At 37.0% G+C, this 26783-nt stretch overlaps 1 protein-coding gene across 2 annotated transcripts in view; it reads right to left on the reverse strand.

The window, feature by feature from the left end:
- Positions 1-26783, reverse strand: part of TMLHE (trimethyllysine hydroxylase, epsilon) — a 101525-nt gene that overhangs the window by 28584 nt on the left and 46158 nt on the right. For both annotated transcript variants that reach the window (XR_004028683.1, XM_030806673.1), the window contains exon 2: positions 14594-14775. Coding sequence is in view for 1 of the 2 variants with exons in the window: in XM_030806673.1 (XP_030662533.1) it covers positions 14594-14774 (181 nt within the window). In the remaining variant the exon portion in view is untranslated. The remainder of the gene's footprint in view (positions 1-14593; positions 14776-26783) is intronic.

Below are 26783 nucleotides of genomic sequence, written 5' to 3' on the forward strand. Positions count from 1 at the left end.
TGGATATGAACCCCTTATCACAAATACAGTTTGCAAATATTTTTTCCTAATCCCCAGGATATCATTTCATTTTGTTGACTGTTTCCTTTGCTGTGCATAAGCTGGTTAGTTTGATGTTGTCTCATTTATTTATTTTGGTTTTTGTAGCCTAAGCGGTTGGTGTGATACCAAAAAAAGTCCTTGCCAAGGCCAATGTCAAGGAGCTTTACCACCTGTTTTCTTCTAGGAGTTTTATGGTTTCAGGTCTTATTCTTGTTTAAGTCTTTTATCCATTTTGAGCTGATTTGTGTGTAGGATGACAAAGGTCCAATTTCATTCTTTTGCCTTCTAAGTATATGCCCAAAGGAAATGAAAGTACTACCTCATAAAGATACCTGCACTTCCATGTTCATTGCAGCATTATTCATGAAAGCCAAGATATGGAAACAACCTAAATGTCTGTTGATGGATGAATGTATAAAAAACTGTGGTATATATAGACAATGGAATATTATTCAGCCTTTTAAAAAGGAGATCTTGCCATTTGCCATAATATGGACGAACCTGGAGGACATTATGCTAAGTGAAATAAACCAGATACAGAAAAAAAAAATTTGCATGACCTCATTTGTATCCGGAATCTTAAAAAAAAGTCAAATAAATATAGAGAGAGAATAAAACAGTGGTTACCAGGGCCAAGGATAGGGGCATGGGGGAGGAAATGGGAGATGTATGGCTAAGGACACAAAGTAGCAGATATGTAGAATGAACAGATCTAGATGTCTGTTATACAACAACATGAAGACTATAGTTTATAATAGTGCATTGTGTTTTGGATTTTTGCTAAATGAGTCAATTGTAGCTGTTCTTGCCACAAAAACTGGGTAACTATGTGAGATGATTGATATGTTAATTTGCTTCACTATAGTAACCATTTTACTGTCTGTATGTATCTCATAATATCATGTCATATACTTTAAACATACACAGTGCAATTTCTTTTAAAAAGGAAGCATTTATTTACAAAAAACTACTGAACCTTGGGTAAAAACAGTGGGAATCTGTGGTGTATTTATCATGGGGTGCTCCCACTCCTATTCCTCCACCTCTAGCTCCAATCAGTAGTAGTTCCATGAAGGTGGGCTAAACCAAGAAAACCCACAGCTTTGCTGTCAAAGATGACTAACTTGATTTGGAGCAGAGCATGCATAAAACCCCCATTCATCTGGGTGTTATCAAAAACAATTAGGGAAGCCATACTGGTTGGAGCAAACAACAGACCAGAAGAACAGGCAGAAATCTAACCAGGCTATATAGGGAGTGAGAAAGCTATAATGGGCCTTGAAAAGCTCCCACACATCCCTAGTATTTGGAAGGTTGCACATGCATGCAGTGCTGTATGCACACTGAAGAGAGACTGGAAATGGCCCTAGTTATTTACATGTCTCTGGATGAAAATGAGGCTTTTTGTAGGAGACATGAGAATGACAGAAAGTAAAAACCAGGACAAACTTCTTGGGTTAGTCTGTTTGCATCATTATAGAGAAATACCTGGGGATAGGTAACTTGTAAAGAAAAGAGATTTATTTGGCTCATGGTTCTGCAGGCTGTACAGAAAGCATAGTGCTGGCATCTGCTTCTGGTGAGGGCCTCAGGAAGCTTATAATCATGGCAGAAGGTGAAGGGGACCTAACACGATGCATAGTGAGAGAGAGAGAGTGAGAGAGAGTGAAGAAGTGCCAGACTCTTTTAAACAACTGGATCTTGTCTGAACTCATTACTGAGGGGCAGGCACCAAGCCATTCATGAGGGATTTGCCCTCATGACCCAAATACCTCCCATCAGGCCCCATTTCTAACACTGGAGATCACATTTCAACATGAGATTTGGAGGACACAAACATCCAAACCATATCACTTGTAAATAGCTCAAACTTCAAGTGTATGCCTCAAACAACACACAGATCCTTTGGCAAAGGGTGGAAGCCTTATTACATTAAGTTTTTTAAGCATAACCTCTGATCAATAGTTGGCTGGCCTCTAAACTATATCAGGAATTCCCAACCTGCTGTCTCAACTAGGCCTATGGACATCTGGGCCAGATACTCTTTTTGTCATAGGGTGCTGTCCTGTGGACTGTAGGATGCTTAGCAGCATCCCTGGTCTCTACTGACCAGGTGTCAGCAGCATCTTCCTCTCCAGTTGTGACAAAAAATGTCTCCAGACAATGCCAAAGGTCCCCTGGGGGCGCAAAACAGACCACAGTTGAGAGCCTCTGGGCTATGGTGACCCCAGTGCAATGCTTAGGAAACCACAGTTAAAAATAAAAAACAAGAAGTAAAAATAAAACCTGAGCAGAGACATCAGTGGCTACACACTGCAAGGGACAAAGACTCTACAGAATTACCCCAGACAACAAAAAAATACACAAAACAAACAAATACACAAAATACAAACAAATACAGAAAAATATGCAACAATTCCTCTGGGGACATCAGAACTCAGTTTCCATAAAATGTTATCTAAAATGTCCAGGTTTTCAACAAGAAAAGATCATGAGATATGTATAGCAACAGAAGGGTTACCTACACACAGAAAAAAAGCAGGCATCAGAAACCCTCTGAGAATATTACAGGAAATCTTATTGCCTAAGTCAAACATGCAGATAGAAGGCAACTTATGTCCTGCAGAAAATGTCTTTCCCTTCTAACAGTCTTGAGCTTTACAGGAGAGAAGCAGAATGGACTATTGGGGCATCACCTCCATGTACCTATATTATTTCCTCATTATAAGCCAACACTTGGTCTTTACTGAGTCATTTTGTCTGTGATGGCAGGCATGCCTTATACAAGTGCTTTCAAGGTATACCCCAACTGGATGCTTGAAAATCTATAGATACGGAACTTAATTGAAAGACTGTCTGATAACAACTGCTGATACTCTGAAATAGGGCTATTCATTTGGTGGTGCCCTACAGTTGGGGTTCTTGTCCTAGGGTGTGTGGAATAATATGCAAAATTCGTGTGTGTGTGTGTGTGTGTGTGTGTGTGTGTAGAATTTCTATTGGGTCTATAACCTAAAAATATTGAGAAACCTTTCCTTAGAGTGACAAAAGTGTTTGAGTACCACTAACCCTTATTCAGTTTGGTCATTGCAGTGAGATGATGCACAGTTCAACAAACTATAGCTTGTGGGTCAAATATAGTGTGTGACCTATTTTGTTTGGCTTGCAAGATAAAAAATGGTTTTTACACTTTAAAAGTGTAATAAAACAAAAACAAAACAAAGAAAATCACTGTAATGGTTAACTCTATGTGTCAATTTGACTGGACCATGGGGTGCCCAGATAAGTGGCTAAACATTAATTCTGTGAGAGTGTTTCTGGAAGAAATTAGCATTTAAATCAATAGACTGAGTAGAGTACATTGCCTTCTGCAGTGCAGGGATAATTCTATCTGCCTGCTTGAGCTGGGATATTGGTCTTTTCCTGTTCTTGGACTGAAACTTACATATCAGCCTTCCATTTTAGGCCTTTGAACTTCGACTAGAACTTAGAAAGGTTCTCCTGGTTCTTAGGCCTTCAGACTAAACTGTAATCATATCACCAGGTTTCCTGGGTCTCAAGCTTATGGATGGAAGACTGGTACTTTTTAGTTTCCATAATTGCGTGAGCTAATTCCTTTACACACACACACACACACACACATATATATTCCCCTATTGGTTCTGTTCTGTTTCTCTGGAGAACACTGACTAATATAGGTATTGGTACTGAGAAGTAGGGTACTGCTGTAACAAATACCTAAAATTGTGGAAGCAGCTTTGGAAATGGGTAATGGGGTAGAGGCTGAAAGAGTTTTGAGGTACTGCTAGAAAAAAAGCAAGCCCAAAATTTAGCAGCAGCCCTGCCCATGAGGCTCTTTGAGGTGACTGTGCCTTTTGAAACTTTAGTCTTGAGTGGTTTCTTAATTATTTTCCATTCTGTTTGAACCAAGATCATATCTGCTGCTGCGGATTTGTATGACTTTCTTTCTCTTCCCCTAGAAACATGATCATTTTGAAATACCTTAACTCAGTTTTTAGATTCTGTATTAGGCCATTCTTGCATTGCTATAAATAAATAAATACCTGAGACTGGGTAATTTATAAAAAAAAGAGATTTAATTGTCTCATGGTTCTGCAGGCTATGCAGAAAGCATAACAGCATCTTCTTCTGGGGAGGCCTCAGGGAGCTTCCTCAAGTCTCACCCATATAAAAGTTAGATGAGATTTAGTTGAGACTTTGGAATTTTCATCTTTAGAGTGGATGCTGGAATGAGTTAAGACTTGGGGTTGTTGGGATGGAAGGTATGTTATGTGAGAAGAATATGAATTTGAGGAATCTAGGGGTGGAATGTAATAGACTGAATTGAGTCTCCTCTAAGTCCATATGTTAAAGCTCTAACCCCCAATGTGATGGTATCTGGAGATGGAGACTTTGGGAGATAATTAGGCCATGAAGGTAGATTCTTCATGATGGTATTAGTGCTCTTATAACAAGGGACAGGAGATGGAGCCCTTTATCTCTCCACCATGTGAAGATACAGCAAGAAGGCAGAAGGCAGCCATCTGCAAGCCAGGAAGAGAGTCCTCACCAGAACTTGACTATGCTGGTACCCTGATGTTGGATTTTGTAGCCTACAGAACTGTGAGAAATAAATGTCTGTTGTTTAAGCCACCTGGGCTATGGTATTTTGTTAAAGCAGCCTGAGCCAACTAAGACAACCATGGGACAGAGATTGTACATGGCCCCCAAAAAAGCCTAAAATATTTACTATCTGGCTGTGTTAGTCAGTTCAGGCTGCTATAACAAAATTATAATAAACTGGGTAGCTTAAACAACATATATTTATTTCCCACTGTCTGGAAGCTAGGAAGTCTGAGATGAGGGTTCCAGGCCATTTGATTCCTGGTGAGGACCCTCTTCTTGGTGTGCAGATGGCTACCTTGTTGCTATATCCTCAAATGATAGACAGAGAATGTGCTCTCTCTTATAATGGCACTAATTCCATCATGAGGACCCCACCCTAATAATCTAATGAGCTCCCAAAGGTTCCATCATCAAGTACCATCACATTGGGAGTTAGGCTTCAACATATGAATTTGGAGAAAACACATTCAGTCCATAGCACTGGCCCTTTACAGATAAAAGTCTGCTGACCTCCGAGATAATCTGTAGCAGAAACTCTTTTTTTCATCCTCTCTTTCACTTCTAGTGAGTTGGCAAGAGTAGCTAATACTACCACCTTAATAGCATTTGAAACCTAACTAACCCGTCTCCATTTAAGCTCCACACATCAGTCAGAATACTCTTTACAATGAAATTTAGCTTAGAATCCCTTAAGTAGTTCCCCATTACAATAAAGACCAATCTCCTCAAGATTGCCTACAAGGGTCTGCACAATGTGGCCCCGGCTAACCTCTGTAGCCTCTTTTATCAACCCTTCCTTGCACTTGATGTAGCAGTCCATATAGGCCAATATGACATATTCTCTGTAGCCTAACTCTTGTACACATAGTTCACTCTAACTGAAACATTCTTCTTCACTGCCTCACCCCTCTTCCCCTGCCTAGTTCATATTCAATACTCATGACTCAGCAGGCAGTCATTCATAACTCTCCAGGTTTTCTTACAGCACCCTATGCATTGCCTAAAAGAATTTCTCATGTTGTCTTATGCTTGTTTATCATTGCCACAAGACTGTGAGTATCTTGAGGATAGGGAATGTGTCTTCTTCCTCTCTGCATGCTTTGCACTTAGGACAATGCCTGAATCCTGCTAGGTATTCATTAAATGTTTGTTGAATAAATCAATGGTAAATCAAGCAGTGGTGCAGCTGCCTTACTGGTAACTCCAATACAGGCCACATACCTACAAATGATCTTCTCCTGCTCTACTAGATACCTAGTAATCCTGACTATATGCTATATTCCATTTTCAGGTTAAGAGTTGCTAGTTATATAAGCAGTGTAGTAGTGGAATAAACTACTGTGTGGCTAGATTTGCCTTTTAGTAGGCTTCAATATATCCCTTCATTTTAGTTAAGTTGGTATGCGTACTGTCCTTTTGCTGACTGGAGTCCATTCTTGCCTTTTCACTTGTAATTTTTCTCCTTGAAATCACAGGAAAAATTAATTAAAGGACGATCTGATTAAATGACCACCTTCTCCTTCAAAATATAGCTAAAAATTCATTTATTCAAGGCAGCTTCTTTGAATAATCTATTTCCTCTTTGAAATTAAATATTTGGTAGGTATCAACTCAATTTACATTTGTGTCTGGCATAAGCTAATTATGCTTCTCATATTTATTTACTTATTTTATTCATTTCAGGGACTCTACATCTTACATTGAGAAAGGGAATCTTCCATCTTTGGTTCTCTAACAGTTCTTAGCTCAGTTAATAAAATTAACACTCAACAAATGCTTATTAATTAGATCTTATCAAAATTTTAATACAGAAAAGAAACTTGAAACTCACCTTGATTCATCTCTTTTATAACCCACATTTAATCAATCACCAAGGTCTGTTGATTCCACTTCCTAAATCTTTCTGAAATCCATATAACCTCTCCATTTACATTCCTTTCTCCTGCCACATTCAGATATTCATCATCTATAGACAGTGGGACACTATAAAAGGATTTTAAAAATCAAGGTAGTAAAATCAGATTGGAGTTTAGAAAGAGCACTCTAGTTTCAGGATGGATAATGGATCAACAGGAGAGCAAGACAAGGCTGCAGTAATCCTGTTAGGATAGTTACCTCCTTGCTTCTCAATGTTGTTTTTGGACCACTTTTTCTCCCTCCTTCCTCTAAAACCCAAGCTTCTTTGAAGATCATGCTTTCTTAATTATTCTAATCAAGTACCTCTTGAGTCACTCTCCATTTTTAATGAAGACCAGTTTACTGTTGTCCACTTTACCCTTTCCCTGTCATCCTTGGCAACTTCATCATCATTAATTACGGTACTCTCAAAATTTTCATTTAAAACATTCCATATTCTAGCCACCTCTTATTACCATTCCAATTCAATTATTCTGGCACTCCTCACTCCAATAATCCTTCAACCCCATAAAGAGCTCCAATCCATTGACCCTAAGCTCCTTTTCACTCTCTGTCATCTTGTTTCCTTTAATGTCCTCACTTCCCTCCTTACAGAGCCCGTATTCCATGGTCCATCATTTTAATCAATTCCCTGCAAACAGTCTTAACTTCCTTGTCCCCTCTCTCTGTGCCATACTTCTCTGACGAAGCCCCAACCATGGTAAACTCAAGTTCCTACCTCCTGTGCAGCCAAGCAGCTGAAAATTGCTGGAGAAAAATTTTTCTTTTATGTTTTTTTTTAATTGACAAATAATGTGTTTTGTTATCTTGTAAACATGATGTTTTGAAGTATATATACATTTTGGAATGGCTAAACTTAACCAATTAATAAATGGATTACTTCACAGTTATTATTTTTGTGGTGCTAGTATGTAACGTCAACTCTGTTTTTCAAGAATACAATATCATCATTAACTATAGTCATTTTGCTGTATGATAGACTCTTGAAATTTATTCCTCCTATCTAACTCTAATCATGTATCCTCTGACCAACATGTCTCCATCTTCCATCCCCCCCAATCACCCTAGCCTCTGATAATCACCATTCTACTCACTTCTATGAGATCAAATTTTTTAGATTCCACATATGAGTGAGATAATGCAGTATTTGTCTTCCTGTGCCTGGCTTATTTCCTTTAACATAAATTCCTCCAGGTTCATCCAAGTTGCTGCAAATGACAGGATCTGATTCTTTTTATGGCTGAGTAGTATTACATTGTGTATGTATACCTCACTTTTTTCATCCATTCATCCATTGATGGACACTTATGATGGAGAAAATTTTAAAAACTGCACTGGCTAGTATCATTTTAAACTCATCATGAAAAATCTCAAATTAGTACTCAATATAGCCAAATAATTCTTGCATAATTTCCTAGTAAAATCACTCGCTCTCTAAGAAGACTGTGTCATACCATCTCCCCATCCTCAAACTGCCAACACCTCCTCACCCTTCACACTTTCAACTGATGACCTTGCTTCTTCCTTCAAAGAAAATGTAGAAGCAATAAGAGAATCTTCACAAACTGATGCCCCATGTCCAATCACTTACCTGCATCTGTGCCCATATATTCCACCTTTCTTTCTGTTACAATCATTGAAATATCTGTGCATCTAATCAAGTTCAATACTTCCATTTATGAACTAGATTCTATCTCTTCTTTCATACTCAGAGACTATGCTCCTGAAGCAGTTCTATTCCTCTCTTTTGCATCACCAAATTTTCCTTCCCTATTGGATCATCCTCATTAGCAAACATGTAATATCTCCCATATTAAAATAATATTTCAGGAGTGCCATCAGCAAGATGGCAGAATAGAAAAAAAAGACCCTCCTTCCCCCATGGATTGAATAACAATTTATGGAACAATTGCCTTTATGACAAATTCAGAAATGAGTTAAAAGGTTGCTGCACCCCAGGCAAGTGCAAAGCCAACCTCACCAAAACCCAGTAGGAAAATTCATGGCATTTCTTCACCAGAGACTCTTCTCCCAGCTTGGTGCATTGTAACTGAGAGGAAACCCCTACCTCTTGACTTATCCTAGGGGGGAAAAGAAGTTGAATGTCCAACATTCTAACTTTTCAGGGTGTTATCTAAAAGACTGGTTTCTGTCTTGCCTGAATCTAAGAACTGACAGCAATGGGAAGCCAGATTGGGGGCCTGCTGAGAACAAAGGTGATCAATGTGGCTTGGCCTGGCACCTGAGTCTGTAGACCACAGACAGATATTATGTGGAGCTCCAATACCCTAGTTTACTACAGAAACAGAGAGATGGCAGTATCACAGACAGACATCAAGGGGAACTCCTGAACAGAAACTGATAAATCTCTTCAACTAGAAGATTAAATGCACAATTCCAGAAGAGTATGCATTCCCAGGAAAGGATTAGAAGGTCTCTGGATTCTTTAACTGGGCTAATTGGAGAATGTCCTCCTTGTATGCAACCAGACCACAAAGACTGAGAAAGGTATCTGAGCTTTCAAATGTTAAAGTCTCAACAAGATATAATAAGACATACAAAGAAACAAAGAAATGTGGACTATTCAAAGGAATAACTTAAACCTCCAGAAAGCACCCCTAAAGACATAAAGAAATATAAATTACCAAAAACTCAAAATAAGCATCACCAGAATAATTGAAGAATTAAAAAAGAACATAGATAGGCAACTAAACAAAATTAGGAAACTGACATATAAACAAAATGAGAATATCAACAAATAAATAAAACTATAAAGAAGAATCAAACAGAAATTCTGGAACTGAAGTATCTAATAATCGAATTGGAGAAATTCACTGGAGGGATTCAATAGCAGAATTGACCAGGCAGAAAAAAGAATTAGTAAACTCACCAATAGGGCTTTGAAATTATTGAGAAAGAGAAGAAAAAAAAACAAAGAATGAAGAAAAATGAGGAGAGCCTAAGGGATTTATGGGGCACCAACAAGCAGAACAACATACGCATGATGCAAATCACAAAAGGAGAAAAGAGAAATGAGTAGAGAGCTAATCTGAAGAAATGATGGCTGAAAACGCTCCAAATTTGATGAGAGAAAAGGACACACAATTTGAATAAACAAACAACTCTAGTTGAAATAAATCTAAAGAGACCTACACTGAGACCCATCAAAATCAAACTGTCACAAAGACAGAATCTTGAAAGTGGCAAGAAAAAATGACTCATCACATACAAGGGAGCTTCTATTAAACTATTAGCTGGTTTCTCAGCAAAACCTTGCAGGCTAGAAAGGAGTGAAATAATATATTTAATTACTGAAGAACAAAACCTGCCCACCAAGAACATTATATTTTGTAAAACTGTCCTTCTAAAATGAAGGAGAGATTAAGACTTCCCAGATAAACAAAAGGAGAGGAAGTTGATCACCACTCAATCTGCCCCACAAGAAATGCTAAAGGGATCCTTCAAGTTGAAGAAAAAGGATGATAAATAGCAACACAAAACCATATGAAAATATAAACCTTCTGATAAAGGTTTATTGTGTAGTATTGTAGTATAAGTGTGTAAATCACTTTTAAATATGGTATAAATTTTAAAAACAAAAGTAACAAATAATTATAGATCTATGTTAATGGATGCACATCATAAGGAAAGGATGCCCACCCTCAATATTACTATTGTTGAAGTACTGGAATTCCTAGCTAGAAAAATTAGACAAGAAAGAGAAGTAACAGAAATCTAAATTGGAAAAGATGAAGTAAAATTGTCTCTATTCACAGATGACATGATCTTATATGTAGAAAACCCTAAATATTCCATATGCAATACAAAGTATTGTAACTAATAAATGATGTCAGAAAATTTGCAGGATACAAAAGCAATACATAAAATGCATTGCATTTCTATATATTAATGGTTACCAATCTAAGAAGAAAAATTAAGAAAAAATTCCATTTATTTATTTTATTTTATTTTTTATTATACTTTAAGTTCTGGGATACATGTGCAGAACATGCAGCTTTGTTACATAGGTATACATGTGCCATGGTGGTTTGCTGCACCCATCAACCTGTCATCTACATTAGGTATTTCTCCTAATGCTATCCCTCCCCTAGACCCCACTCCCTGACAGGCCCCAGTGTGTGATGTTCCCCTCCCTGTGTCCATGTGTCCTCATTGTTCAACTCCCACTTATGAGTGAGAACATGCGGTGTTTCATTTTCTATTCTTGTGTTAGTTTGCTGAGAATGATGGTCTCCAGTGTCATCCATGTCCCTGCAAAGGACATGAACTCATTCTTTTTTATGGCTGTCTAGTATTCCAGGGTGTATATGTGCCACATTTTCTTTATCCAGTCTCACATTGATGGGCATTTGGGTTGTTTCCAAGTCTTTGCTATTGTGAACAGTGCTGCAATAAACATACGTGTGCATATGTCTTTATAGTAGAATGATTTATAATCCTCTGGGTATATACCCAGTAATGAGATTGCTGAGTCAAATGGTAATTCTAGTTCTAGATGCTTGAGGAATCTCCACACTGCCTTCCACAATGGTTGAACTAATTTACACTCCCACCAACAGTGTAAAAGCGTTCCCATTTCTGCACATCCTCTCCAGCATCTGTTGTTTCCTGACTTTTTAATGATTGCCAATCTAACTGGTGTGAGATGATATCTCATTATGGTTTTGATTTGCATTTCTCTGATGACCAGTGATGATGAGCTTTTTTCATATGTTTGTTGGCTGCATAAATGTCTGCTTTTGATAAGTGTCTGTTCATATCCTTTGCCCACTTTTTGATGGGATTGTTTTTTTTCATGTAAATTTGTTTAAGTTATTTGTAGATTCTGAATATTAGCCCTTTGTCAGATGGATAGATTGCAAAAATTTTCTCCCATTCTGTAGGTTGCCTGTTCACTCTGATGGTAGTTTCTTTTGCTGTGGAGAAGCTCTTTAGTTTAATCAGATCCCATTTGTCTATTTTGGCTTTTGTTGCCATTGCTTTTGGTGCTTTAGTCATGAAGTCTTTGCCGATGCCTATGTCCTGAATGGTATTGCCTAGGTTTTCTTCTAGGGTTTTTATGGTTTTAGGTCTTATGTTTAAGTCTTTAATCCATCTTGAGTTAATTTTTGTATAAGGTATAAGGAAGGGATCCAGTTTCAGCATTCTGCATATGGCATCAAAAAGGATGAAATACTTAGGAATAAACTCAACCAAGTTAGTGAAACACTTGTACAGTGAAAACTACAAAATGTTGCTAAGATAAATCAAAGAAAGTTACAAATAAATGAAAAGGCATCTCATGCTCATGGATTGGAAGGCTTAATGTTGTTAAAATGTCCATACTACCCAAAGTGATCTACAGATTAAATGCAATGCCTATCAAAACTCCAGTGGAATTTGTTGTAGAAACAGAAAAAAACCTTCCTAAAAGTCATAGGGAATCTCAAGGGACCCTGAATAGTCAAAATAGTCTTGAAAATAAGACCAAAATTGGAGGCCTCGCACTTCCCAATTTCAAAACATGCAACAAAGCAACAGTAATCAAAATAGTATTGATGTATGAAAAAGTCTTTATCTTTCACTTTTGAAGGATCATTTTGCTGGATATATAATTCTACATTGGTAGTTGTCCCACCTTTAACACTTTAAGGTTGTCATTCCATTGTGTTCTTGCTTGCACAGTTCCTGATGAGAAGTCCACTGCAATTCTTATCTTTGTTTCTCTGTAGGTAAGGTATTTTTCTCCCCACTAGGCTGCCTTCAAGAATATCTCTTTGTCTTTGGTTTTCTGCAGTTTTAATATGATATGCCTACATGTGAGGTCCTGCTTGTTTATTTTAAGGGGTGTGTGTGTGTGTGTGTGTGTTTATTCATAATGCATTCGTTAATGTGTCTATTTTTATGCCAGTACCATATTGTTTTGATTACTATTGCTTTGTAATATATTTTGATATCGGGTAGTATGATGCCTCCAGCTTAGTTCTTTTTGCTCAAGATTGCTTTAGCCATTCAGGGTCTTAAGTTGAAAACTTTTCCTTTCAGATCAGGAACAAGACAATGATGCTCACTCCTCCTACTCTTACTCCACATAGTACTGGAAGTCGTAGCCAGAGTAATTAGGCAAGGAAAAGAAATAAAAGACATGCAAATAAGAAAGAAAGAGATGAAATTGTCTCTGTTCACTGATGAAATAATCTTATATATAGAAAACCCTAAAGAGACTACCAAAAAACTGTTAGACTTAATGAATTCAGTAAAATCAACATACAAAAATCATTAATGCTTCTAAACTCTAACAATGAACTAACTGAAAAAGAAATCAAGAAAACAATGCTATTTGTAATAGTTGCAAAAAAATACGTAGGAATAAATTTAACCAAGGAGATTAATAATCTCTACACTCAAAACTATAAAACATTGATTAAATAAATTGGAGAACACACAAATAAATGAAAAAATATTCCATTTTCATGGATTGGAAGAATTAATATTGTTAAAATATCTATACTATTCAAAGTGATCTACAGATTCAGTGCAGCTCTTGTCAAAATTTCAATTACATTTTTCACAGAAATAGAAAAAAATCCTAAAATTCTGACTGATAATTTCAACACCTGTGTCATATGTAAGTCTGGTTCTGATCTTGCCTTGTCTGTTCAAATTGTGTTATTTCTTGCCTTAGCAAGTTTTGTAATTTTATTATTGTTAAAAGCCACACATCTTGTATACAGCAATAGCTACTGAGGTAAGTAGGATTTTACCATGTATATTTATATTAATCTGGCCCGGAGTTAGGTTGTGTTTGATGTTTGTTGTCTCTGTGGGTACCAGAAGCGTTAAACTTCTCTGGTGATTTTGCTTTTGTCTTCTCTCTTGGCCTTGGCCCTTCCCTCTGTGCTGTACCTCAGAGACAGGCTGTCTCTTGCAGCTCTTCCAGCTGTAATCCATTGTCATTTTAACTGGAGGCTTATTAGCTTGTTGTAGGGTGTGGGGGGATGAGGGCTTTCTACAATCTTCAGATTCTCAGTCTTTGGAGTGCATAGTGGGCCTGTGTCTTGGAAGTGTGACTTTCACAATTGTTTTTGTTTCTCTTCCAGGGTGTGGCAGATTGAAATGTAACCCCCCAAAAGATATGTTGAAGTCCTAATCCCTGGTACCTATGAATGTGACCTTATTTAGAAAGCGTCTTTGCAGATGTAATCAAGTTAAAATGAGGTCACACTGGATTAGGGTGTGTTCTAAATCCAATGACTGCTATCTTTATAAAGAGAGAAATATTTGAAGACAGAGATTAGACATTGTGAAGAAGGCCATGTGAATATGAAAGCAGAGACTGGAGTAATGCTGGCACAAGCAAAGTAAAGCCAAGGATTGCCAGCAACCATAAGAAACTAGAAAAGGCAAGGAAAAACTCTCTCCCAAAGCCTTTGGAGGGAGTATGGCCTTACCAACCCTCCAAGACTATGAGAAAATACACTGTTGTTTTAAATCACCTAGTTTGTGTAATTTGTTATGGCAGCCTTAGAAGACTCACACACATAGGTATGCCAACTAATACTTTCTGTGGTTGTAACATTCCTAGTCTATGTCTTTGAAACCCTCTCCCTTGTATATTAAGGCTTTCTTTTCTTTATTTTTTTTCCCTTAGGTAAGACAGGGAGATGGAGTGGGGCTGGAGCAGTCTGAGTTGCCTTCCCCTAGTTGAGAAGGGATTTCACTATTGCCCTCTGTTATTTTTGTCTTTCTCCCAACTTGTAGGCTAATCTTAAAAATAAATGGCTAGAGGTCCTGTCAACTCCACAAAAAGTATTTTCAGACCACACAGAAGGTATTTATCATTGCATAACAATGTGAATTGTACACTTAAAATGGTTAAGAGAGTAAATTTTATACTATGTGTTTTCTTACCACAATTTTATCATTCCAATTTTTGATATATGTGCTGCCAAAGCAAATATTTCTTACCACAAGTTTTAAAAAGTATCTGTCTTCACACATCTCTTACCAAAATGATCTTCATGTTGCTGCCAAGCACAAGTCAGAGACTTGGAGGCTGTATGGTGCCAATGGACAGCTAAAGGAAGTAAGCTTTTGAAGTTGGGCTGTGGAAGGGCCGGATATATGACTCCTCCCTTCAGCAAGTCCTGAAGCCTGCTGTGTAGGTGGGACAATCTGTGGTACCACATCCTAGAAGATTGGATAATAACAAGTTAGTAGTAATATACAACAACTTTTATGAAGCTATAGGAATAACACTACAGATATAATTATGTAAAATGATAGATTTAATGATCTCAATACAGAGGATTAAACAAAGCAGAAATTGTGAAAAGTTAAGCATAAGTGATCTGTAACCATTACTTACATTTTCTCATTAGCCACTCTTATTTTATGTCATACAATTTTCCTTTTGCCCTACTACCTAACTGAAGCAGTGCTTTAAAAAATTCACTAATCTTAACCTTCCAAATACATACAGTCATCTGCATAATGACATTTCTGTCAATAACAGACCACATATGATGGTGGTTCCATAAGATTATAATGGAGCTGAAAAAATCCTATCATCTAGTGACATGGTAATGTAGCACAGTGCATTACCTTTTCTATGTTTAGATGTGTTTACATACACAAATATTCAGCGTTATGTTACAATTGCCTACAGTATTCAGTACAGTCATATGCTATGCAGGTTTGTAGCCTAGGAGCAACAGGCTATATATATCATATAACCTAGACGTGTAGTAGGCTATACCATCTGGGTTTGTTAACACTCTAGGATGTTCATACAACCATGAAATTGCTGAATGAGGCATTTCTCAGAATGTATCCCTGTCATTATCCTGTCAACTGACCCATAATTGTAAAAGGATTATTTTTCATGTCTCATCCTTCTGGGTCTCTCTGCTTGTGACACTATTGATCAACCCTATTCCGACTATGTGAAACTTTCTTCTCTGCTGGTTATGTGTGCTGTGGGCAAGTTACTTAAACCCTCAGTGACTCCATTTCTTCCTTTGTAAAATGAGGTTGATAATAGTATTTATCTCATGGCTTTACTGTGAGGACTAAAATACTTAGAATTATATGTTCCATACTAAGCCCTACATATGTATCACTGCTATTATTATCGTTATTACGGCTGTTGTTAGGAATAAACTGTATCTGTTGGGAAAATGCCTTGATAAACCTGCTTGGAGTTGGTGATGCTGAGTAGCATAGTTTTAGAAAAATTAATAAAACAACACCATTTGCATAAGGTCTTAAAAGGAATTAATTTGTCCTGTGGCGAAAGACTGAGAGTTATGTGATTGCAGATAGGCTGTGTGGTTCTCAATGTGAACCTTCTCAATTACACCCTCAAATATGCAGTAGTGTAATTAAACCCACAAAATGCTTATCTTGAGTGGACTGGTGAGTGCCTGTGTGTGTGTGCACATGCATATGTGTGGGTATGTGAGTTGTAAGCTGATGAAAGGACTGAACGTCATGCTGATATGGGATGAAACCAATCACATAAACTAAAGCCACAGCTAGAGATATAATAGAATTTACTAATCACTAGGGAGCAGTCTGTAATTACAGGATAGAGAATGGAAGGCTAAAGTCAAATTTATTGAGATTTTGTGGCTGAGGGCAAAGAGAAGAGCACAGAAACTCCTCGGCTGATATCTGGGTTACATTTATTTCTTCACTGTCTCTTGTTTCCAACCTCCTACCTATAGATACTGTCTGAAACAGGAGTTGGCAATCTGTGCCCCACAAACTAAAAATGGATTTTATATTTTTTAAGGAGTTGTAAAGAAAAACAAGATGAGTATGACACCAAGACTAGTCCAACTCCTAGTCAAATATTAAATTCTTAATCAAATACTCTTCTCCCACTACATCGAATAATCTCCCAAAAATCTACTCTTAAGTATATTCACCCACTTCATTATTTCACAAAATAAATATTACTAATAGGTACTTTTTTTTTTTCTTTTGAGACGGAGTCTTGCTGTGTCGCCCAGGCTGGATTGCAGTGGTGCAATCTCGGCTCACTGCAAGCTCCGCCTCCCGGGTTCAAACTATTCTCCTGCCTCAGCCTCCCGAGTAGCTGGGACTACAGGCACCTGCCACATGCCCAGCTAATTTTTTGTATTTTTAGTAGAGACAGAGTTTCACTGTGTTAGCCAGCATGGTCTCGATCTCCTGACCTCGTGATCCGCCTCCTCGGCCTCCCAAAGTGCTGGGATTACAGGCGTGAGCCACCGCGCCCGGCTATAATAGGTACTTTCTTAAGTATTAAGATACAAACATAAGTAAATCAGCAGTCCTAGCCACCATTCAAGATGTTCACAATCTAGCAGGGAAGAAAGACAAGTACAGGATGATAACTACTAACTATTTATAATAGTTTTAAGCATACAACACAGTGAAAGGTGCAAAGGAACAAGAAGTTAACCATGCCTGAGGAAAGTGGTGGAGCTCCCCATGACTACTGTTCTTTGAAGAAGGTTTCGTTGTTTTATATTTACTTAAAAATAAAACTGATTGTAAAGAAAAAGAGATGGGATTGTTGGAGGTGTTGGAAATAATCCACACAACCCTGAAATATATAAAATAATAAGTAAAAGCCTCTTTCTTTTATTATTTACCACTCCCATTCTTTCAAGGAAACTGTTGATGAGGTTTGGCATATACAATGACACATATAATTAAAATCTCCACACCTGCTATAGACACATACAGAAATACATATGTATTTAAACCATAAAGAATGGTAGAAAACAAAGTCTCTCCTCCCCCATTTTCCATAATCTCACTACTCAAATGTTACCAGTTTCAATTTTTAGAAATCAGCCCAAGCAAAACTGGATATCCATATGCAGAAGAATGAGACCCCTATCTCTTGCCATATACAAAAACTACAATCTAAGTGAATTAAAGACTTAAATCTAAGACCTCAGACTGTGAAACTACTACAAGAAAACACTGGGGAAACATACCAGGACGTTGGTCTGGGCAAAGATTTCTGGAGTAAGACTTCAAAAGCACAGGCAAGCTAAGCAAAAATGGACAAATGGGATCACATCAAGTTAAAAAGCTACTGTACATCAAAGGATACAACCAACAAAGTGAAGAGACAACCTGGAGAATGGGAGAAAATAATTTGCCAACCACCCATCTGACAAGGGATTAATAATCAAGCAATTTGCAAACTGGCAGCAGGTATCTGAAATTCACACAACTGACAAAGTATTAATATCAAGAATATTTAAAGACATCGTACAGGCTGGGCGCGGTGGCTCACACCTGAAATCCCAGCACTTTGGGAGGCCAAGGCAGGCAGATCACAAGGTCAGCAGTACGAGACCAGCCTGACCAACATGGTGAAACCCTGTCTCTACTAAAAAATACAAAAATTAGCCGGGTGTGGTGGCATGCACCTGTAATCCCAGCTACTCAGGAGGCTGAGGCAGGAGAATCGCTTGAACCCAGGAGGCAAAGGTTGCAGTGAGCTGAGATTGCGCCACTGCACTCCAGTCTGGGCGACAGAGTGAGACTCTGTCTCAAAAAAAAAAAAAAAAAAGACATCCTACAAATCAATAGGAAAAGCAAACAATATGTGAGCAAATAGTATGAACAGACATTTCTAAGGGAAAACACATACAGTCAATATGGTCAATCAATTCATGAAAAGATGTTTAACATCATTAATGATTAGGGAATTGTAATCTAGCCACAGTGAGATATGATATAACCATTTGATTGGCAAAAATTAAGATGTCTGACAATAGCAAGTATAGAGGTCTTGCACATCTTTCATTGAATTCATTCCTAAGTGATTTCTTGTGCTATTACAAGCAGCATTTTAAAATTTCAATTTGCAATTGCTAACAGTATACACAATGCAACTGACTTTTATATTCTGACCTGGAATGCTATAATCTTATTAAAAACAGTTATTACTTCCAGTAAGTGCTTTGGAAATTTCTCAGCATTTTCTATATAAGGAATGTCATATATGAATAGAGTTCTACACCTTCTTTTGCAAACTTTATACCTTTTGTTTTTTCGCTGCATTGCGCTCACTAGTTAGGAGGAGTGAGCATGGACAATCTTGCCTTGTTCCTGATCTTAGGGGAAAACATTCTAGTTTCATAATTAAGTATGTTGTTAGCCATGTTTTTGGATTTTTTTTGTTATTGTTATTAATGGCTTTTTTTCTGGTTGGGGAAGTTTCCTTCAATTCCTAGTTTTCTGAGAGTATTTATCAGGAATATGACTTGAATTTTAGTAAATGTGCTTTCTATATCTATTATTTTATGGCTTGTTGCTTTATTCTAGTAAAGTGATTAATTATTCTGATTGACTTCCTATGTTAAAACAACCTTGCATTTCTGGAATAAACCCCATTTGATTATGATATATTATCCTTTTTATACATTGTTGGATTCAATATGCTGAAATTTTGTTTCAGTATTTTGCATCTAGATACATGAGGAATACATGGTCTGGTGTGTGTATGTGTGTGTGTCATCTTTATCAGGTATTTTATCAGATTTATGCTGGGTTTTTTAAATTGTACTTTAAGTTCTGGGATACATGTGCAGAACGTGCAGGTTTGTTACATAGGTATACATGTGCCATGGTGGTTTGCTGCACCCATAAACCCGTCACCTACACTAGGTATTTCTCCTAATGCTATCCCTCCCCTAGCCCCCACTCCCTGACAGGCCCCAGTGTGTGATGTTCCCCTCCCTGTGCCCGTATGTTCTCATTGTTCACCTCCCACTTATGAGTGAGAACACATGGTGTTTGGTTTTCTGTTCCTGTGTTAGTTTGCTGAGAATGATGGTTTCCAGCTTCATCCATGTCCCTGCAAAGGACATGAACTCATCCTTTTTATGGCTGCATAGTATTCCATGGTGTATATGTGCCACATTTTTAAAATCCAGTCTCACATTGATGGGCATTTGGGTTGTTTCCAAGTCTTTGCTATTGTGAACAGTGCTGCAATCAATATACGTGTGCATGTGTCTTTATCGTAGAATGATTTTTTTTGGTCTTGCAAAATCAGTTTTATTGTAATATGCATATATGAAAATTTACCCATGACGCATAGTCTCAATCCTACTTTAACTTGTCCTAATTAAACTAATCCTAAAGTAACTAATTTTACTTCCATTTTTATTATGTGTAAAAATAAGTTCTTTCTATAATGTTTTGTACTATTGGTCTACTTGCTTGCTTGCTTTTCCATCCATTGCAATATTTGGGAATGGATTACAAAAAGATACTTGGATAAGTAGCACTGAAAGCTGTTAAAAACAGAATATCAATTCCTGGAGTACGTTTCTATCTGGAAGCATATGAATGAAATAATTGAACTCTCAAAGTTCTTTTCATGCCCTTAATTCAATGAAGCAATTCCTGAAGCAACACATTCACATTTCATAGCTGATTTACATGTTTCCTTTTGCTAGCCTTCTCTTTTGGACTAAGTTTTCTCCTTACTAATGTCAGTTCAAACTGGTGAGACTTCAGACAAGTGGTTTCTCAATCCTGATGGCACAATAGAGTGATGTGGGGAACTTTAGAAAAGTTCTGATGATCCAGCCCTGCCCCTAGAAACTGTGATTCAATATTCTGAGTGTATATGAACCACTTGGTTATTTGGTTACTATGTCATCAAAGCAGGTTAAAAACGAGGGGAAAAGCCATTTTTTCTTCAGCCTGGCTATCTTGACAACTAACAAATTATTTTTTACCCCCAAAAGAAAAGAAAAATGGGACCAAAGATATTTTTACTTTTAGTAAATAAAGCGCATCAACTCTCAAAAGGTGCTTGGCCCTTTAAACGGCATGGCAATGCACAGAAAGACAGTTGGGTGAGGCTGCATGCCCTTCATATCCATTTCAACACCTACCTCGGGTCCCAAAATAAATATTTTTATTTTTATTTTTTTATTTTTATTTTATTTTTTTTATGTGTGGCCAGAGATACCAGTTTTCTCTGGTTTTATGTCTTTTTTTTTATTATTATACTATAGGTTTTAGGGTACATGTGCACAACGTGCAGGTTTGTTACATATGTATCCATGTGCCATGTTGGTTTGCTGCACCCATTAACTCATCATTTAGCATTAGGTATATCTCCTAATGCTGTCCCTCTTTTTAATATTGTCTCGTTCTGGACTGTTCTAACATGCACTATATCAGCTTGTCTGCATATTCTAATGTAACTGCATACAAGTTTCCAGCAGCTCATGTATTTTCTTTTTTTTATTGTTATACTTAAAGTTTTAGGGTACATGTGCACAACGTGCAGGTTTGTTACATATGTATACATGTGCCATGTTGGTGTGCTGCACCCATTAACTCATCATTTAACATTAGGTATATCTCCTAATGCTGTCCCTCCCTCCTCCCCCCACCCCAAATCCTTTGGGTACATACCCAGTAATGGGATTGCTGGGTCAAATCGTAATTCTAGTTCTAGATCCTTGAGGAATTGCCACACTGTCTTCCACAATGGTGGAATTAATTTACACTCCCAGCAACAGTGTAAAAGCGTTCCTATTTCTCCACATCCTCTCCAGCATCTGTTGTTTCCTGACTTTTTAATGATCACAAAATAAGTTCGGAAATGTTACCTCCACTTCACTTTTCAGTTCTAGTATTTCCACTTGGTCCTTATTTAGAAATTCCGTTTATCCTCTGAAGTTTTCCATCTGTTCATTCATTCCACTCATTTGCTCCTGTAAGCTCTCTAACATATTTACAATAACAGTTTTAATGTCCTGGTCAGAAAACACCAATATCTGGGTTATCTGTGAGTCTGCCTTTATTGACTATTGTCCTCCCTCCTTATTATGACTATTGACCCATTTTGTTATATATGTAGTATGTTTTGGAATGTTGGATATTGTGGATGGCATGTTGTAGATGGTTTTGTAAATAACCTTTATCGGAAGTTACTTTTTATTCCTAGTTTGCTAAAATATTTTTTTCTCTCATAAATGGATGTTGAATTTTAGGGGTTTTTTTGCATTTATTGATTTGACTGTATGATTTTTCTCCTTTGTTTCTGTGGTGAGTTACCTTGATTCACTTTCAAAATGTAAACCAACTTTACAACGCCGGCATAAACCAAACTACAATAGGGTATATTATCCTTTTAATACATCGCTGTTTACAATTTTCTAATAGTTTGTTCGAAATTTTGCATCTATATTGATGTGTAAAATTAGCCCCAAATTTTCCTTTCTCATATTTTCCTTATAATATTTTAGTTACAGGATTATTCTAACTTTATAAAAAGAGTTGTAAAGACATCTGTTTTCTTCTATTCCCTGGAAAATATCATGCGAGATTGATAGTTCTTTCTTAAATTTTGATAGAATTACTCAGTGAAGGCATCTGAGTCTTGGCTTTACTTTGTGAGATGGGTTTGAGTTACTTAATAGTTATAGGTCAGTGCAGAAATTTATCTTCTTGTGTTCTTTTTGGTAAGTTATGTTTCCTAGGAATCTATGTATTTCATTTAAATTTTTAGTACACTGACTTAAAATTATTTACAATATCCAATTGTAACTGTTCTGTTTTATGATATATAATGGTAGCTCCTGTCTCATTCCTAATGTTGGTTATGCTGTCTCTCTCTTCTTTTGTTTCTTCATCCATATTTCTAGTGGTATTATCAATTTTATTAGTCTTTTCATAAAAGAAACTTTCGGTTTCAATAATGCTGTCTGTAAAATATGTCTTTCTTACAGGAAATTCTGTTCTTATCTTTGCTTCCTTCTATATTCTTTAGGATTAATTTTCTATTGTTTTTCCAATTCCCTGAGATGGATCCATATGTCATTGATTTTTTAGCCTTTCCTCTTTTGTGGAATATGCATTTTAAGGCCACAAATTTCCCTTATAGTAATGGTTTAACAGTATCCCTTTGAATTTTGAGATGCTATATTTCCATTTCTCAGTCAGCTCAAAATATTTTATATTTTCCATTACAATTTTTAAAAATTTGGCCCACATGTTATTTTAAAGTATACTACTAATTTTAGGGAGATTTTCTAATTTATTTCTTGTTTTCTAACTTAATGTCAGTGTGGCCAAAAAATACTATAATTGTTTAAAGTTTTTGAGATTTTCTTTATGGTTCAACACATCACGTATTTTTCTATGTGCAGAAAAGAATATGTATTCTGCAATTGTTGCATGTGGTTGTCTATATATGTCAATTAGGTCAAGTTTGTTAATATTACTGTCCAACTCTTCTATATAGTTATTGGTTTTCTCTTTTTTGTCTGATATTCTATCAGTTACTGAGGGATATATTTTAAGATCTCTGATTATGATTGTGAATTTATTTATTGGGCATCAGAAAATTTTTGCTTTGCCTATTCTGAGTGTTAAGTGCATACAAATCAGAATAATTGTATCTTCTTGGTGGATTGCCCCTGTTATCATTATAAAATAGCTCTATATTTAGTAAATATTTCTACCTTAAAGTCACCTTTGTCTGGTATTAATATAGCTATATCAGCTTTCTTTTGGGTAGTATCTGCATCCTCTACTTCTTTCATCCTTTTACTTTCAACCTTCCTATATCTTTACATTTTATATATGTCTCTTATAAACAAGACGTAGATTTTGTATTTTTTAACCATTCTAATAATGTTTGTCGTTTAACTGAGGTATTCAGTCCATTTACATTTACTATAATTGCTGCTATATTTAACTCTACTATATCACTATTTACTTTCTGTTTGTCTTGCCTATTCTGTTATCTTTTCTCTCCTTGCTTTGTTTTGTACTAATATGGTAATCTGTATTATTCAATTTACTCCTTGTTTAATTGTTATACATTCTTTTACTGTTTTTAGTGATTATTCTATGAATAATAACATATATATGACATATTAAAGTGTAGCACAAATTAGAGGGTTTATGTTAACTCCATTTATCTTCCTCCCTCAAGTGCTATTACTGTGTATTTTAATTGCATACACACGCATGCCACATGACATTACTATTTTTATTCATTCATTCATTCATTCATTTATAGATTCAGAGCCTCGCTCTGTCACCCAGGCTGGAGTGCAGTGGCATGATCATGGCAAACTGCAGCCTCAAACTCCTGGGCTCAAGATCCTCACCTCAGCCTCTCAAGTAGCTCGAACTACAGGCATGCACTACCTTGCTTTGCCAAGACATTACTATTTTTTTAAATATGATCAATGAACATTCAGATCTACCCACATATTCAACCTCCCCCCTGCACTTCATTCACTATATATTTCCAAGATTTCATTTAGGATCAGTTTAATTCTGCCTGAAGATCCTTAATATTTCCTTTGGTTTTTGGTGACAGGTTCCCTAAGTTATGGACCATCTAAAAACATCTATTTTACTTCCATTTTAAAAGGGTGGATACAGAATTTACCAGATAAAATTTTAGGTTGACAGTTAATTTTGTCAGCATTTTGAAAATGTAATTCTATCATCTTCATGTTGTTTTTGTTGAAAAGTCAAAGCCAATCTAATTGCTATTCCTTGAAAGGTAATACTTTTTTTTTTCTCCAAATGCTTTTAAGACTTTTTTTTCTTTACTTTTTTGGCAGTTCTTACTAAAATATACCTAGATGAGGGTTTTTTATTTCTTTATTCTGCTTTGGGTTATGGTACTTTTTGAATCCACAAACTGATGCTTGTGACAGGCAGATTTCTAAGATGACCTCCAGTTACCCTTGCTGTTGTAAAATCTTTTCCCCTTGAGTGTGAGAGGGATTATGAATATGATAAGGTTTCACTTGCATTATTAGGTTATGTATATGGGACAGCTGACTTTAAGAAAGGGGAATGGCCCTTGGTTGGGATGACCTAATGCAGCAACCCTTTAAAAGAGACTGGTCTCTTCTTCTTTTTTTTTTTTTTAATTATACTTTAAGTTCTAGGGTACATGTGCACAGTGTGCAGGTTTGATACATAGGTATACATGTGCCATGTTGGTTTGCTACATCCATCAACTCATCCTTTACATTAGGTATTTCTCCTAATGCTGTCCCTTCCCCAGCTCCCCACCCCCTGACAGGCCCCAGTGTGTGATGTTCCCCACCGTGTCCAAGTGTTCTCATTGTTCAATTCCCACCTATGAGTGAGAACATGCGGTGTTGGTTTTCTGTCCTTTTGATAGTTTGCTGAGAATGATGGTTTCCAGCTTCATCCATGTCCTGCAAAGGACACGAACTCATCATTTTTTATGGCTGCATAGTATTCCATGGTGTATGTGTGCCACATTTTCTTAATCCAGTCTATCATTGATGGACATTTGGGTTGGTTCCAAGTCTTTGCTATTGTGAATAGTGCCACAATAAACATACGTGTGCATGTGTCTTTATAGCAGCATGATTTATAGTCCTTTGGGTATATACCCAGTAATGGGATGGCTGGGTCAAATGGTATTTCTAGTTCTAGATCCCTGAGGAATCGCCACACTGTCTTTCACGATGGTTGAACCAATTTACAGTCACACCAACAGTGTAAAAGTGTTCCTATTTCTCCACATCCTCTCCAGCACCTGTTGTTTCCTGACTTTTTAATGATCGCCATTCTAACTGATGTGAGATGGTATCTCATTGTGGTTTTGATTTGCATTTCTCTGATGACCAGTGATGATGAGCACTTTTTCATGTGTCTGTTGGCTGCATAGATGTCTTCTTTTGAGAAGTGTCTGTTATATCCTTTGCCTGCTTTTTGATGGGGTTGTTTTGTAAGTTTGTTTGAGTTCTTTGTAGATTCTGGATATTAGCCCTTTGTCAGATGGGTAGATTGCAAAAATTTTCTCCCATTCTGTAGGTTTCCTGTTCACTCTGATGGTAGTTTCTTTTGCTGTGCAGAAGCTCTTTAGTTTAATTAGATCCCATTTGTCAATTTTGGCTTTGTTGCCATTGCTTTTGGTGTTTTAGTCATGAAGTCCTTGCCCATGCCTATGTCCTGAATGGTATTGCCTAGGTTTTCTTCTAGGGTTTTTATGGTTTTAGGTCTAACAATTAAGTCTTTAATCCATCGTGAATTGGTCTCTTCTTAGTGAAAGAGACTTGAAGCAAGAAAGGGAGTTGATGCCAGGAAGACTTTTCATTGGCTTTGAAGATGGAGATAACTACGTGGCAAGTAAGGCAGGCAGTCTCTAGAAGATGAGAGTGAGTTACAGCTGACATGCAGCAATGAAACAGGGACTTCAGTCTTATGGCTACAAGGAACTGAATTCAGCCAACCTGAATGAGGCTACATGTGGATTGTTAGCCATAGCCTCCAGAAAGGAATGTAGCCTGGCCAACATTGTGATTTCAGCCTTTAATACTGTGACCAGAGAACTCAGTCATGCCACACCTGGACTTCTGACCTATAGAACTGTTAGCTACTAAATGGATGTTGTTTTAAACCACTAAGTTTGTGGTAATTTGATATGCAGCTATAGAAAAATAATGCAATGCTGTATTACTTTTCAAAAATTCCTCATCATCATGTCTTCAAATATTGCTTCTGTACCATTCTCTCTCCTTTTTTTCTAGGACTCCTATTGCAAATATATCAGATCTTTATACATATTAGGTGCCAGACACTGTTAAAGGCGCTGAAAATATATCAGCAACCAAAAATATTCCTATCCTCATGAAGCACCTTTTAATGACATCGTGATCCCCCCACACCTAAACTGTCTCCTCCCACAGAGTTCCTCCTCACAGTAAATTCTAGTCTCATTCAACCCGTTGTGTAACTCAAAAATCAGTGCTTCAAACTTGATACCTCATTAAAAAAAGTTTCCCCCCCAGTCAATTATCAAGTCATGATAACTTTTATCCCCTAAATGATTCTCAAACTTCACCCATCATAGTGTATTGCCAACATGCCTTGTGTATTGCCAACATGCCAACTTGCCAACATGCCTGTCCAGGCCCATCATTATTTCTCACTTAAAGACTGCAACAGCCTTCTAATTGACCTATCCACTCTTGCCCTCCCTTCAAACTTTTTGCACATGGTAGGAAGAGTTAACTAAAATATGTCAGTGTGTCACTCCATTTGAATGTCTCCCTAGGCTTTTCAATGTAAAATCCAATGTCCTTAATGTAATGCCTTCTACTACATGGTTCTGAGCTACCTCTCAGCCTAACTTCCTGCTACTTACCTCCTTGTAC

Source organism: Nomascus leucogenys, chromosome X (genome assembly GCF_006542625.1).
Source record: "Nomascus leucogenys isolate Asia chromosome X, Asia_NLE_v1, whole genome shotgun sequence".
Classification (NCBI taxonomy): domain Eukaryota; kingdom Metazoa; phylum Chordata; class Mammalia; order Primates; family Hylobatidae; genus Nomascus; species Nomascus leucogenys.